Source organism: Rattus norvegicus, chromosome 3, assembly GCF_021556685.1.
Source record: "Rattus norvegicus strain SHRSP/BbbUtx chromosome 3, alternate assembly SHRSP_T2T, whole genome shotgun sequence".
In the NCBI taxonomy this organism is placed as follows: Eukaryota; Metazoa; Chordata; class Mammalia; order Rodentia; family Muridae; genus Rattus; species Rattus norvegicus.
In genome coordinates this window covers 114,784,075-114,800,392 of record NC_141536.1, presented here as the reverse complement: position 1 = coordinate 114,800,392, position 16,318 = coordinate 114,784,075, and the positions used below count along the sequence as shown (strand labels likewise).

General features: G+C 43.3%; 1 protein-coding gene across 2 annotated transcripts in view; it reads right to left on the bottom strand.

The window, feature by feature from the left end:
* Positions 1-12,397, bottom strand: part of Acoxl (acyl-CoA oxidase-like) — a 305,604-nt gene extending 293,207 nt beyond the window's left edge. For both annotated transcript variants that reach the window (NM_001106508.2, NM_001415677.1), the window contains 1 exon segment: positions 12,202-12,397. Coding sequence is in view for 1 of the 2 variants with exons in the window: in NM_001415677.1 (NP_001402606.1) it covers positions 12,202-12,329 (128 nt within the window). In the remaining variant the exon portion in view is untranslated.
* Positions 12,398-16,318: the final 3,921 nt, after the last annotated feature.

Sequence of the window (16,318 nt, the reverse complement as noted above, 5' to 3'; positions counted from 1 at the left end):
ATGTCCTTCATTAGAGCACATAAACCACACAAAGTCTTCCCCTACCAAGTTGCTTTTGATCAAGGTATGTCGCTGTGATGTAAACCTGACTGACACAATGTCTGATAAATTTTCCACAAAGATAACAAGTCAGAAGAACATGAGAGAGAAGAAATGTCATAGATAAGAGAACAAACACTAATGGAACTTAACACATACAACAAGATGTCTTGGGAACTTAACACATACAACACAATGTCCTGGTAACTTAACACATACAACATGATGTCCTGGATGGGATCCTAGAGTGGAAACAGAAGAGCTGTGGGAAAACTAATGAAGCATTATAGACTCTCAGGTTTAATTAGTAATAACAGGTCAGTTCTGTCGTCTTAGTTTGACTGGGTTATACAAGATATTAACAGGGGAGGGAGATGTGGGAACTGTCTTCACTCTCCATAGCTTTACTCTGCAGTGAAAAGTGTTCTACAATAAAAATCTCTAGGAGACAGAGAGATGGCCCATTGGTTAGGAGCTGCTGCTCTTGCAAAGGACCAGAGTTCAGCTGTCAGAACCAGGTCTACTTAGCAACCCCCTACTTGAAACAACACAGTGGGCAAGGCCTAATGAACACCACCAGAGTTTTTCCTCTGGCTTCCATACCCAAGCACAAACACATGTGTACATCTACATACTTGTCTACCCACCCCATAAATATACATACCTTCCTACCCCATATACACACATACCTTACCCACCCCATACACACACATACCTTACACACATACATAACTACCCAGCCCATACATACACACACACACACACACACAGAGAGAGAGAGAGAGAGAGAGAGAGAGAGAGAGAGAGAGAGAGAGAGAGAGAGAGCCTCCATATAACAAAGGAAATGAACATTAAACACCCTACTAGACAGTGGCAAAAGCATCTCAAGCTCTTGCAGAGACCCAAAAGGGGCTTGAAATTTTATGATCTCAGCAGAGTATGGCTATCTTTAATTAAGAAACAGCCCCCCAGTGCTCAGAATTGCAACCATCTCCAAAACAGAAAGAAGCAGGTCTCCATGACCTCTTTACCCATACACCAGTCTCTCGGAATCAGCCAGAAAGGGCTCCATCTGAAGCAGATATGTTGTCTACTACTATCCTAAATAACAAAGGGATGCTCTCTTCGGAATGCCTTGTGACATTTCTTCCTGGAGTCTCGGGGTTTTATAATACAAGTCGCACGTGTTATAGGATGTAAGCAAAGGCAAATAGAAGCTTTTTTTTTTAGAGAGTGGACAGAGTATATTTATATCTGGTTTTACAGTCAAAATGCTTTTGTATACATTATTTCATGAAATTATCACAATGGCCACATGAGGTGACTGTTAGCATCACAGGTTTATAGACGAGGACACAGATTCTAAAGGACCTATCACTTACTAAAACCACGTAGCCAGCAGGTGTCAGGGTCTGGACACAAATTCGGGCATTCATTCTGTTAAAAATTCTTAACAGTACTCTTCTAGAAACTGGTCTGTATAATGTTCCCATTTGTCTCGCTGCTACTAACTAAATGCCATGATCCAGTCAGCACACATAGGCTCAGAGGGGTGTAAACACCAAGTTTCCACCCTCACAGAACTTGTGTCGTAGTTAAGGAAACAGACATTAGAACGTATTTTCACACAATAAATATTTGTTTTCAACACATGAGGGAATACTAATCTAGATATGAAAATTAGGTACGTTTACAACAAGAAGTAATCACTAAGATGTGTTCTGAAGGATGAGTCAGAGTTCTGGGGGGTGGAGGGATGAAAGAACCACCGTCAGGGAGGGGAAAGCATGTGCAAAGGCCCTGCGGCAGGAAGACGCAATGTGCTGAAACGTTCAGGCTAGGTGCACTGGCATACGAAAGAGAGCCTGGCACAGGCTGTGGGTTTTAGTTTTGACTTAAGGGCAAGGGGAAGCCACAGTCACGGGAATGACACGATCAACTCTGATTAAGATTCTGGCTTTGGTGTGCAGTACTAGTAGGTTGTAGAGGAAGGAGCGAGAGTGGAAGCAGGGAAAACAGCTGGGAGGCATTGGCAGTTGTCCAGGTGAGACATGATGGCAGCTTGGACCTGCGTGGTGGTGGTGGTGGTGGTGGTGGTGGTGGTGGTGGTGGTGGTGGTGGTCGTGGTGGTGGTGGTGGTGGTGGTGGTGGTGGTGATAGTGGTATTGGTGTTGGTGTTGGTGTTGGTGATGGTAGTGGTGGTGATGGTCAAAAGGCGATGTGAGCCGTATATGTAGCTCATCTGAACAAGCTGTGATTGGGAAAATCCTTGGCAGGCCACAAAGTCTTTGTAAGAAGCATTAGCAGGTGTTAGCCTCTGCTCTGTCACCTGAGTTGTGACACCTCAGGTGCCTTCATCAGATACTCATTTCTTCCTGTCTAGCCTGGGCCAGTCCTTGATTTCAGCTCCAGTGGCCATTTCAAGGAAAGGTGACTGCCAAATGTGTCAGTGATGGTGGACTGGGGCCAAACTTGAAATAACAGTGTTATTGTCTTCCTGCCTGGTTGCTAAGTCTTGGCCATGTACCCAGGGCTAAAGGCAGGAGAGAGAGAGAGAGAGAGAGAGAGAGAGAGAGAGAGAGAGAGAGAGAGAGAGAGAGAGAGAGAGAGAGATCAGGAGGACTGCCCCCATTACTCATGTGCACTCTGGTTTCTACTTCTGAAGCTACTGGAAACTGAGTTTCCAACTCTGGAACTGAAGGAAGTCACTCCTTAACTAGAACACTTTTAGTGTGAGCAACTGAGAGCCAATTCATTGCCCCTTGGTCAGCAAAGGGAGTTTTCTTCTTACAAAACTAAGGAGGCCTGACTTTAGGGCAGGCCCTGGGGCAGTTTGACTGTGGCTCAAGGATATTTCAAAGCCTAGTGTCCCTCTACTCCCCTCTATGGGTCACTTCATCCTAGGGCTGGCTTCTCTTGTAACTAACCGGCTGCAGGAGAAGCAGCTTCATTATTTAAACTCTATCCTGTCCAAAACAAATTCTGTACTGCTGACAAACCTCTGGAATAATCAATGAAAGTATCTTTCCCAGGAGCAGTCCAAAAGCCTCTCCTCCTATTTCACTGGCCAAGACCAGGGAACATGACCCCGTGGCCAGAGAATGGCTATGCCTGAAATAGCTTAGCAAGTTGGGGGAGGGGGAGGGGGGAGTGTCAAGGAGACAGGGTTACAAGTGTCATGTTGCAGTGATGTGACAAGTCAACTCTCCCCAAATCACACATTGTACACAAAAGTAAAACCTTAGATGTTGAGATGGGGTGTGGGGAGGACAAACGCTTACTTTAGTAAGACTGTGCTTGGTAGAGAAGCATAGGAAATGAAGACTGCCTCACCAGAATCTTTAAGGGAATTCCTCAAATTAGATGCATAAATGTTTTTTATAATTACTAAATCTTATCAGTCGCCTTCCCAATGATTTGATCTGCCTTTTTCACAATTCTCCCTTATTGCCATCTTTAATAGCCAAGTAAATTATAAAATATATACATTATACTGACACAAATAGGTCTATGTGTTCTGGGTCCAAAACCCCTTAGCAATGAAGTATCCTTCATAGGCAAGGATTTTAATCCCTTACACTTGGTGGCCCCTCCTCTTATGTCTCTTCCTGTCACCGCTCCCCAATTCCTACCCCTCCCTACCTCTTCCTCTCTCCTCTCTTTCTCCCACCTGCTTCTGCCCACTTCACCCACCAGCAGCTTCTTTAGCTGGACAGGTGCAGAGACAAGGCCTGAGTGAAGGTAGACTTTCTCTACCTGGTGCAAGATTAGTAGCTATGACCCTCGGGGCAATGTTATAACTTGCAGTCTGCACTCCAGTCCTGTGAGTCACACCTAGAGGTAGGAGAGATCCCTAAAAGGATTGAATGTTTTATCACCCTTAAAATGACACCTGGGACAGGACAGTAAGTGTTCATATGTTGCCCCATTAGTGGATAGAACTGCATGAGAGAAGCAGAGGCAGAAGAGTGGGTGGGAAGAAGAGGGACTTTCACAATGCATTAATATAAGGTGCCTAGATCTCCTTATCCTACCAAATCCTAGTTTTGCAGAAAATTGAGGGAATACTAGTCTGCAGAATCCTGTTTTCTCCCTGCCAGACTTCTGCTTTCCCAGCATGAAGCATCATCTTACCCTTAGTCACTCACATACACTCAGTATTTCGAAGGTTTTCTATATTCTAGTTTTGATGTTTATTCTGCATCTTTGTTTGGAAGTACATATATATTCTTATGTGGGTTGTGTGGCACTATTCTTAGAAAGATGTGAACAGAAATCCCAAAAAGGAACCAGTGACAAATCACAGTGACAAAACCACCAAACAATAACCAATAACTAATAACCAATGAGTTTATTTGAGTTACTTACAGTAAAGTATGTAAGGGGTTACATTCAGGAGAACGGGGCCCATCCCAGTATTAGTGATAACTCATGACAGCTAAAACCCTGCAGCTCTCTGCATGACTTAGCAGTAGCTCCTCAAGTCAGAAAAACTCCTTTCCTGGGTAGTGTTTATTGTTTATACAACCTTGTGGAGAGGGGGCTTTACGATCTGTAAGTTTCAGGGACTTTCTGAGACTTGTTAGTTGTCCACTTTCTAAATCTTTAAGAGCTTCCCATAGAAAATCTTGATAGCCCAAGACACACAAAGAAACTCTGTCTTCCACTCCCCCTCCCCCAAAGATGGAATGTTTCATCCCAGAAAAAATTTTTACCCAGAAGTCTTTAAACTAAAGAAGAAATATATATTTTTCTTTTAGCTGATGTAACCAAAAGTTATTCTCAGTTGCCAAATAATAACTATTATGTCAATTATACTATTATGACCATTATGATAGTACCAGGATTAAACCCAGAACCTGTGCTTTCTAAGCAAGCATCCTGCTCCTGGGCTATGTCCCCAGTCCCTTTCAGTTACTAAACTGTCAAAGTTCTCTGTGGAGTGGAAAGCAGGAAGTACTATATGCACTCGCTATCATAAGAGAGGAAGTTGAAATCTGAACATGGCTTTTTCTTAGTTAATTAGGCATATGGAAACTTGGAGGCAGTGAAGATCCTAGAGCACACCACCCGCTTGTTTCACAGGTCCCTGGACACACAACAAAAAGGACATGATCTCCCTCCTGGTATCATGGCTTCTGCAGAAACAGGCAACAGAAAGAGTAGAAGAGAGGCCTTCTAAGGTCTGGTCATGGGAAGCAAATTTCTTAAAGCCAGAGTAATGACACAGAGACTGTGGGTGACCAAGAAAGAAAAGAGTGAGGTGTTCTGAGGAGTCACTTCTTTCTCCTATGCAGTCAAGGAGTATGGTGACCTATGAAGGCCTGGAAACACCCTGGCTACTTCTATTCGGCCTTCTTCACCAAGGCCCTGAACTCAGGCTCTTTTAAAAACTATTACAGCCTTATTTTATATAGTAATGAACTATTTATGTATATAGTTAATGGAAAATTAGTAAATTTCTGTAAAATGAATCAGAACAGTCATGGTGAGGGACTACTAAGGAAAAGGTACATTTTCTAGATTCTAGAAAAATTCTTCTAGAATCTAGAATAATAAATTCTAGAAATAAGTAAATAAATAAAATTCTAAAAATAAATAAGATTCTTGAAATAAATAAATAAATAAATAAATAAATAAATAACATAAACAAGAGATTATCCTAGGATCTAGAAGAAATGAGCACACCCTACTGCATATTCTCCAATAGTCTGAGACGAAGCAAATCAGAAAGCTTTGCTTGACTTGTGCAGGTAGAGTTACTATACCTTTGAATCATCTACCTGATCCATGCAGTAGCGTGAGACCAGCAAGGAACTAAGAGTGTTATTATACAGTTGATAGGTATAGAGCACTAAAGCAAGAAAAGATCTCAAAAATACTGGGCTAAGTGTATGATGCCGGAGATAGAAAGCTGCCTCTCATATGACATGTCCAGAACAGACAAATTCAAAGACACAAAATAGATTACTGGTTCCAGTGAAGAGACTGGAGGAGAAACACCAAGTTATTATTTAATGGTTACAAGATATTTTCAGGAGTGATTAAACTTTGGAACAAATACACTAAATGTTACTGACACAAACAGCTGAACAATTATCAATTGTCTGTTATCTAAATTCATCTCTTCTCTGAAAGATAGAAAAAAAGGAGAGAAGGGAGAAATGAAAGAGAAGGGGGTGGGAGAAAGCTACTTTTGAAGCTACTTTATTGTGGGTATATCATTACTGGGGCTTCCATACGTACACAGACTACCTAAAACAACAGACACAAACACACACACACACACACACACACACACACACACACACACACACACACACACACGAGAGGGGGGAGAATAACTTTGCTGAGAGACTACTTCACAACATAAGATGATGCCAGTAGCAACCTTATCCCAGAGAAAGCACAGACACAGACACACATTCCCACTGGCCTTAGGAGGCAGCAATGGCCCTCAAGGGGTGTGCATCCAGTAGTCAGAGGGAGAATTCTGCAACAAGCATGTCTCCTTTGGATCCTGTCTGTCCCAGCAAGTCACAAAGAACCGCTGCTGTGTGGTTCCCCCCTTGTGTTATCTACAACAAATTTAGAGCAAATTAGAATGACGGCTTCCAGGAACTGGAGAAGAAAGAAGGGGGAATTTGGACTTAAGGAGTAAAGTTTCAGTTTAGGAAGATAAGAAAGTTCTGGTGATGGATTGTAGTGGTGATTGCAGCCCAACAGTGAAAATGTAATCAATACATATACGTGTGTGTGTGTGTGTGTGTGTGTGTGTGTGTGTGTGTGTGTGTGTGTGTGAACGTATATAAAATTTGCAATGGTGGAAAAAGTTATATTGTATCTATTTCAGCACAATTTTTAAAATGTGGTTGAAGAAGGAACCATTAAGAAAACTCTATTTCCACTATCATTTGACCCTTATGAAAAACATTGGTTAAATAAGCCTGAGGAGAAAAAACTAAACACGAAAAAGTCAGGGAGAAAAAGATGAATTATTCCAAGGAAGAAAATGGAAGGAGGTGACGAGAAAGAAGAAAATATAGAAATAGCCAGAAACAGCCACAGGGAGCCTCGTGGAGCATTACAAGGACTTAAAGGAACAGAAGCATCTAGTAGGAGCTCTGGATGCTGTCTGCTGTCTGTCTGAAGTGTGTGACAGCTGGGACTAAGTGACAGCAACCACTCACCAAACACAATGATGTGACAGAGCCTCTGTTTTCCAGTAAACAAAGTGAAAAGTGTTTCAAGCATACCTCTCATTTCCAGTACTGCATTTTCCATTCCCCTCAAAGCCCAATAAGAAGCCTTATATGAGGCCATTTTCTGTTACCATAATGAAATAACTGAATCTAGATAGTTTGTAAAGAAAAGAGGGTTGAGCTGGAGAGATGGCTCAGTGGGTAAAAGAACTCACTTGCATCCCTAACAACCTGAGTACAGCTCCCCTCCCTGGAACCTACTACATAAGAGCCAAATGCAGTATCATGACACCCTATAATCCCAGCAGGCCCATGGGAAGTGGAGATAGGAGACTCTCCAGAAACTAGCTGTCCTGGCTTTGTCAGTAGGCAGTGACAAAGAGACCCTGCCTCGAACAGTGTAGAAAGAGAGTACAAATACCTAATATCTGTTCTCTGTCACATATGCACTTTGGCACACATGCACCTGAACTCACACATGAACTGAGCACATCACATTCTCTCTCTCTCTCTCTCTCTCTCTCTCTCTCTCTCTCTCTCTCTCTCTCACACACACACACACACACACACACACACAGAGAGAGAGAGAGAGAGAGAGAGAGAGAGAGAGAGAGAGAGAGAGAGAGGAGAGGTGCCAGCTTTTGCTTAGCTCTGGCAAAGATCACATGGTGGGTGGCATCACAAGGGTGGGAAAACAAAACTTACATGATGTCTCGTTTACTGATCTATTTCTGTAAAAAAGTCACCATGACTGACCGAGGCAACTTTTATTAAAAAGGAAGCATTTAATGGGGGGGCTTGCTTACTGTCCAAAAGTTAGTCCATTACCATGGCAGGGAGTATGGCAACAAGCAAACATAAGTCTTAATCTACAAACAGCAGCAGGCAGGGGCTGGGGGGGGCTGGGAAAACTTAAAGACCATATCCAGAGACAGACTTCCTCTAACAAGGTCACACCTACTCCAACAAGGCCATTCCTCTTTTTTTTTTTTCTCTTTTCTTTTTTTTCAGAGCTGGGGACTGAACCCAGGCCCTTGCGCTTGCTAGGCAAGCACTCTACCACTGAGCCAAATCCCCAACCCTAAGGCCATTCCTCTTAATCCTTTTCAAACAGTTTGCCAACTTCAGACTAAGCATGCAAGTAATATGAACCTATGGGTGCCAATCATATTTAAACATGGTGTGATAATTTTAGATACCAATGCCTGGATCTAGAATCACCTGGTATTTGGTTTCCCAGGCATGCTTCTGGAGGATTACCCTGATTAGGTAAACTGAGTGCAAAGGCCTGCCCACTGTGGGTGGCACCATTCCCTAGGCTTGGATCCTTAACAGTGTAAAAAGAAAAAAGAGGAAGGAAGGAAGGAAGGAAGGAAGGAAGGAAGGAAGGAAGGAAGGAAGGAAGGAAGGGAGGAAGGAAGGAAGGTAGGAAGGAAGGAAGCAAGCAAACTAAGCACAGATTTTCATGCTTCTCCACTTCTTGGCTGTGAATATGATATGAGCAGCCTCCTTCAGCTCCTGTTGCTTTGACTCCTCCACAGTGATGGACTGAAACCTGAAACTGTAAGCCAAACTAAACTTTCCTTCCATTTCTTTTGTCAAGAAATATAACAAAGACATAGAAAGACAGGAAGCCAGAGAATGTGCAGGGGATAGTCTTATAACTTTCTGGTAGACTTTACCTTTTCAAGGGCCTACCTCTACTTAATATCACCACACTGGAGAACTAAGTTTCTAATACATGAATCCTTGAGGGCAAAAACACATCCAGAGGGGTTGGGGATTTATCTCAGTGGTAGAGCGCTTGCCTAGCAAGCACAAGGCCCTGAGTTCAGTCCCCAGCTCCGAAAAAAAAAAATCCAGACCATACAACCCTTACATCACCTAGAAATCTCTTCTCAGAAAAGACAGCATGCTATCATCACATGCATGGCAGAAAAGAAATAGACTTCAACAGGTTACAGAATTCCCTGAAGGACTTTAGTAGAGTGAAGAGTAAGGAAATTGTCTTAGAAATAAGTCTTTGAGGGACACAAGACCATTCCTCAGGAGTGGGCAGTGGGCTGGGTCCACATGGCTCCTGATTGCCAAGGTCCAGCAGTTTAAGGACAAAGGCCTGCTATGGTGATCATATCAATATATAGGAAGTTTCATAATTATTTTCTTTGGGGAGAAAAGTGTTTCCAGGACTCAGACTCTCAGAGTATCTGACCTTACCTAAACTTCCCACTGTGTACAGAGCACTCAAAGAACTGGGCTTCCAGAATCCCCACCCCACCCCTAACATCTACTTGAACTTAAAAGGTGCACTGAAGGAGGATAGGGATAGGGTTGAGCACAGGACAGACAGGTTTCATGGTTCTATCTTCCAGGCAGCTTTTGCAATAGCAGAATGCACATTCATCCAGAAATAAGAGTCCTGTCTTTCTAACCTCACAAGATTAAATCTGGTGGCATAAAGAAAACTTTCATATGGGATAAGAATCTTGAGCCACTGGGGGTGGGGATAGTAAAAATGTTATCTATGCTATTATGATTCTGAGATTATGAAATAAACAAATAAGAATGGCAAAATATTGCGATAGTGGAGATATGCGTGTGCTGCAGAGTTTTATGTCAACTTGACACAAGCTAAAAGTCATCTGAGAGAACCTTGATTAAGAAGATGTCTTCATAAAATGGGAGGGCAAGCAAGCCTGTAGGGCATTTCTTAGAGATTGACAGGAAAGGGTCCAGCCCGTTGTGGGTGGTTTCATCCCTGGACTGGTGGTCCTGGGTTCTAGAAGAAAGCAGACTGAACTAAACTAAGTTGTGGGAAACAAGTCAGTAAGCAGCACTCTTACATGGCTTCTGCCTCAACTCCTACCTCCAGGTTCTTGCCCTGTTTGAATTCCTGTCCTGACTTCCTCCAATGTTGAACAGTGATGTGGAAGTGTAAGCCAATAAACTTTTTCCTCCCCAATTTGCTTTTGGTTGTGGTGTTTCATGGAAGCAATAATGAGCCTAATTAGGACAGCACTCAATCAGTGTTCCCAGAATGCTTACTCAAGAATGTTTCATTTATTCTTCACAACAACCAAGGAGCTGGCTGTGTTTTCTGTGTTTTTATTTTGTTGTGGTATTGTCAATTGAGCCCATTAAATGTGCCCTACAGCTCAGGTACAACTCAGCCAGAAGCTCAGTGTTGCAGGTAGGGATTGGGAATTACCCCAATGCTACGCCCAGGAAATCGGCTACCCAGTGGTTTTTGCAACTGAGGTTTACCTTTACCTAAGTAGTGTTGATATTTAAGTAGGTGACCTCTTATTTAGCCCAAATAGTGGTTTCTATCTTAGAATCTGTTCCATGATTTAAAATGCAGTTATCCAAACAGAAAGAGCCAACTGCCCCAGAATAAAGGTTGGGTGATACATAAGTGAATACAGGCTAAAGGCCCCCTGAGTCCCTAAACTGAGACATCCTCAATTGCTTTCATTTGGTTGAGTTATGTTTATTAATATTTATCCTCCTAAACACCACTACAGAAAAGGCTTCAAACCCTTAAATCATTTGAAAGTAAATGTAACATATCTGCTAAGTGTATTTTTTGAAAATAACTTTTTCAAAACAAAACAAAGAAGAGAAGTAAAGCTTTTCTGCGTTTTCATAAATTTCCTTAATGTCTGTCTTAATAGAAAACCGGTGGAACACTCCATCAGTGTAGCAGACACTGCCAGTCACGTTGTCTCAGGAACTTACTCCTGTGCATCGGTGGGAATGTGTTCATGAAAAGAGCCAATGGCATCTTGAGAGATTTATAGAAATAATCTTGGCCTTGGTGAACTTCCTGAAGCAGTCTTGGGTACCCTCTAGATACCTGGACCACACTTTGAGGACCATGACCTAAACAATGAGCGAAAGGGATGAGAAGTGAGGGGGACAGTCAAAGATGCACCTAGGGTCTTTTCAAAGGGCACTCGGAGGGCCACCCTCCCTCTGCCCACACCTCTCTTGAGAGAAATTAAACTTGAGCTCCCTGTGCAGGAGAGCTTGGCTAATTCTCCCTGGAACATACTGACTTTTGTTTAGTTTTGTCTGTTTTAGGGTACTTTTGATTTGGGGGCGGCTTGTTTTGTGAGACGGGGTCTTTGTGGTCTCTGCTGGCCTGGACGTCAGTAGCGGAGAATGACCTTGAATTCCTGATCCTCCTGCCTCTACTTCCTAAGTAGTAGGATTATAGAGGTGATATTCACAATCTAAATCGGGACTTTATTATGCTAATACTACAAAGTGGCTGCAATATGACGTCCCTTCTACCACAGTTCACCACAGAATTCCTGAAACAGAGTCAGTCAGTCACCCAGCAGAACATAGGAAGAAGCACCCCATGGGGTCCACTCCTGACCCTCACGACTAGTCCATTTCTCTACACCTATACACTTATGCTGCACCAATCCCTGGGTCTCCTGGTCAGGCCTGCGGTGGCATCAAATGGTGTCAAGGATCTAGCACCTCCTTCCCCCAGCCAACATGGCCTCGCTTGCCCTTCCTCAGTTTCTCGGTGCTGGCACACCTGAATCCACTACTAGGAGAGCCCGCCAGAGGCCTGTTTGCACCCCTCCCCAGCAGGTGTCCATCCCAGTTGCGCACCCCATCTTTGTTCTTCCTCTGTTCTGCCGGCCCCAGGTGGGTCTCTGACAGGCCAGTGGGGAACACATTGCACAGTGAGTCTAAGCCTACCCCTGCGGAGCCCACACTTCAACCTAAAATCTTCGGAAAGAGCTGTGGTAGAAGCGACCCCTTTAGAGGTTCAGGAAGACTGCAGCAGGCTGTGGCCACACTTCTGCTAGGAGATCCCTTCCTTATCAGAGGTAAAGATAAGGGCGGCTGCCCCTAAGGAGCGACCCACACCCCATCTGGCCTCACCAGGGGCAAGTCAGCTAGCCTAGGCTGGAACAAGAGTCTCAGCTCCACTAAGTACCTGGGCTGGAAGAGAGGAGAGCTCTCCAGGGCTCTGCGAAGCTCATTCTTGAGGCTCCAGAATTCCCCGTCCAGGTAGCGGTGCAGCGATGAGTCCCCAAGACCCAGGCCCTCCGGAGTCTGCTCCATCTGTGTACTTGAGGCTACAAACTGTTCAGTAAACCTCCTCAGATCTTCTGGCTTCTGGGCCGTTCACCTACTTATCATTCCACTAGACTGCTCTCCTCCCAGCTCACCCTCATGTCTCCTCCCTCATTACCATGTCACAAAAATTCCCCTGCACCCTCCCTTCTTTGTTTGAGGCAGCTGTCCAGAGCATTTGAGCTCCACCACTGTGCTCAGGACCTTACCAAGAACTGCTCTTTAACTCCATTAAGTTGTCCCTCCAAATTTGTGGGTCAGTTTCAGATCCTTAAAAGAGGTGCTGGTCTGATGTCTCTGGGTCAAGAAGGATGCTAAGCACTAAGTCATTTCATCCACTAAACAAAACAACCCAGCTAGCCATTTTGCATGGTTCCCAAGACCAAGGTGGTCTGGCCTCTGCTAAGACCTCACCACCCCAAATTGGACATTATGTGTCTTCAACCTGGAGGTGACAACAACCAACTGATGGCAGTACAGGTAGTTGGGAGCTATAGATAGAAGATAAAGCTTGAGAGATAACACTCAACTCACCTAACAAGATCTCTCCCATGCTTCCTCCCATTATTTCATGAACAAGAAAATGTTTCCCTTCCTTCCAAAGGCTATTTTGTGCAATTTTTAGGTCAGCAGACTCTGCCTCAAGAAGTTTCCTTTGACTCATAAATTACAAGTGGATTGCCTTAGACAGCAAAAATATAATTGGTTATAGTCCCAGAAGTCAAAAATTCAAAATGGATCTCCCTGGGCTAAAATGAAGGCGCTAGTAGGACTGGGTTCCCTTTGGAGGTTGTTGGTGAGAAATCTGTTTCCATGGCTTTTGTTCAAGCTTTTGGGGGATCACTTATGTTCTATTCTTGCCTCTTATCTCCTTTCTCAGTCCTCAAAGACCATCACTCTTGCATCTGCTTTGGCAATGTCTTTTCTTCTTTGAACTTTGACCTTCCTGCCTCCCTCTTAAAAGGACTCATTTACCTTGATCCCCTGTTAACACAGGAGATCTCAATCTTTCTTCATACCACATCTTCACTTTAGCAATACCCCTTTGCCAAAGAAGAGCAGACATTCTTAGGTTCAAGAGGTTAGGCCATAAACATTAGTGACAGACTATTTGTCTACCACGCCATCCTGGTGAAGCAATACCCAACAGATGCAAGGGATTCCTACGTAACAGGGATCCAGGAGCTGGGAGAGTTCTAAAAGCCAAGTGGCTTGTTCAGAGCCTTTGTCTGCTCTATCTATCTATCTATCTATCTATCTATCTATCTATCTATCCATCTATCTATCATTTCTCTGTATTCTCTTTATCTTCTCATTTACTCTTATCTATAAAACAGATGTTGTGATGCCAAGCGCCATACGTTCCAAATAAAAGAAAGCTTCTTCTCCTTCATTGCTCAAACAGAACAGTCCTGGCAAGCAATCCCACCTTAGTAGGTCACCATCAGCACCCAAATCTTAGGGCTTTTAAAGACAAAGTTTTTGGGGGCTGGGGAGATGGCTCAGCAGTTAAGAGCACTGATTGATCTTCCAGAGGTCCTGAGTTCAAGTCCCAGCAACTACATGGTGGCTCAGAAGCATCTGTAATGAGAACTGATGCCCTCTTCTCGTGTGTCTGAAGACAGTGACGGTGTACCCATGTACATGAAATAAATATTTAAAGAGAGAGAGAGAGAGAGAGAGAGAGAGAGAGAGAGAGAGAGACAAAGTTTTTCTCACTCACGCTACCTTCGAATTCTACTCATGTCCTCTTACTTCAGCTCCCAGACAATAAAACCATCACCATCCGTGGCCACAAGGGCTTTGGTTCAAGCTGCAAAGGATACAGGTGATTTCCAGATCCACCCTAACAGGCAGAGCATTTCACTGCTGACTCTGAGGAAGTAACACTCGAGCACTTCAGAAGGCCGAAACCAAATCAATCTGTGAGCAGTGCTAGAGATTGCTGGAGCTGCTCCTACAGCTACTCTTTGCTTTCCACAGGTGAACTGCACTCCCCTCTCCCAAAGGAAGGCAATGAGACTCCCACACTACCATAGCATCAAGTCCAAAGTCTCAGCAGGAGGCACTGTGTCAAGTGAGGATGTCTTTTCTCCTGGCCTAGAAACCTAGAAACTTGAAAGACAAGTGACTATGTTATCTTCCAGGCATTCAGCTCAAGTGGAGGCGGGAAATCTTCTACTGTTAAAGGTCACTCTAAGTTTTTGGAGAATTGTGCATTACACAGTCTATGGAAGATACTAGAAGAATGTTGTTAATGAAATTAAATAGTTTAAATACACATACATCTCTCATATATATGTATACATATGTATGAGATTCCTGTTATGTGGGAATTCTTTGCCATTAGTTGGGTATCACTACATGCAGTTATATAGACTACATGGTAGACAAACAATGGCCTATTAATAATGTTTTAGTCCTAATCTCTGAAACCTAAGAATATGTGCGTGTGTGTATGTGTGTGTGTGTGTGTTATATGTAATTCATAATATAATTTATATAATATAGGGGCAGAAAGAATGGTATTGAAAGAAGATTGTTTGATCATTTGTTTTTGTTTTTGAAACAGGGTTTCTCTATGTAGCGCTGGCTGTCCTATAGACCAGGCTGGCCTCGAACTCACAGAGATCTGCCTGCCCCTCCCTCCTGAATGCCCATCACACCTGGCAGAAGGAGGTTCATTTTAAGAAGTGATAGGCGATGAAGACAGAGAGCTGGCTCAGCAGTTCAGAGCACTTTTTGCTCTTGCACAGGGCCCAGGTTTAGTTCCCAGCAACCATATGGTGGCTTATAACCATCTGTAGTTCCAGTTCCAGGCGATCCAATACATTTTTCTGACCTCCATAAGTACCAGGCATACATGTGATGCATACACACATGTAGTCAAAATAGAGTGAATACATATTTAAAATGTTTTAAAGAATGATAGACAAGGAATTAGACAAAAATGTCGTTGGTCTATGGCATATCTAATGAACACGAAGCTCCAACATTTGAGAGAAAAGTTTTTTTAATTATTGATTGATTGATTGATTGATAAGTACACTATGGCTGTCTTCAGACACACGAGAAGAGGGCATCAGATCTCATTATAGATGGTTGTGAGCCACCATGTGGTTGGTTGCTGGGATTTAGAAGTCAGGACCCCTGGAAGAGCAGTTAGTGTTCTTAACCGCTGTGACAGCCCAGAAACGTTCTTTTTTTAATTGGACAAAAAGGATGGTATGTGGCAAGGACCTTCCCCTAAAGAATAAAGATTTTAGGGGACCAATCACTGGAAGAGGAGTGGGCGGGACTTCCAGGTGGGAGTGGGGTAGAGAGGAGGAGAAAAGGGACTTGAGCTTTTTGGAGAGAGAGAGAGAGAGAGAGAGAGAGAGAGAGAGAGAGAGAGAGAGAGAGAGCGCTGGGGGTAGAAGATGTAACAAACTAGAGGGCTCCGCCACCAGAGGATTTAATCTAGTATGGTTTACAAATTAGGATGTTAGTAGTTGCTGTGCCCAGCAGTTGAGTTACCTGTTGATTTTAAACTAAAAAAATTAAATTAAATTAAAAAAGCACAAAGGGAACCTTGTGTTTTGTCTGCTACTGCTACTACGTTTGACATCTTTTTTTTTTTAATAGCAAAAAGTGGTCTTAGAAAAGACACAGTTGGTCAAGCATGGTGACATACACCTGTAATTCTAGCATTTGAGAGACGAAGGCAGAAGGTCACAAGTTCAAGGTCATCCCGGGCTACATGAGACTCTCAAACAAAGCAAAAGAAAAATGATCATCTTGCAAATAGAGTAAAAGGGACTAAAGAATTTAGGAACTTTAGGGGTAGGGAAGGTAACTGCTTCATAACTTCTTTCTATGAGTAAAAGATGACCTGAGGAGTGAAGAAGGTGTTGGTGTGTTTGTTTGGAGGAAGAAAGGGTGCTGTTTTTAGGGAAAAGGTTAATCAAGACTCAAGATCCCCAAACTCTGCACTGTGA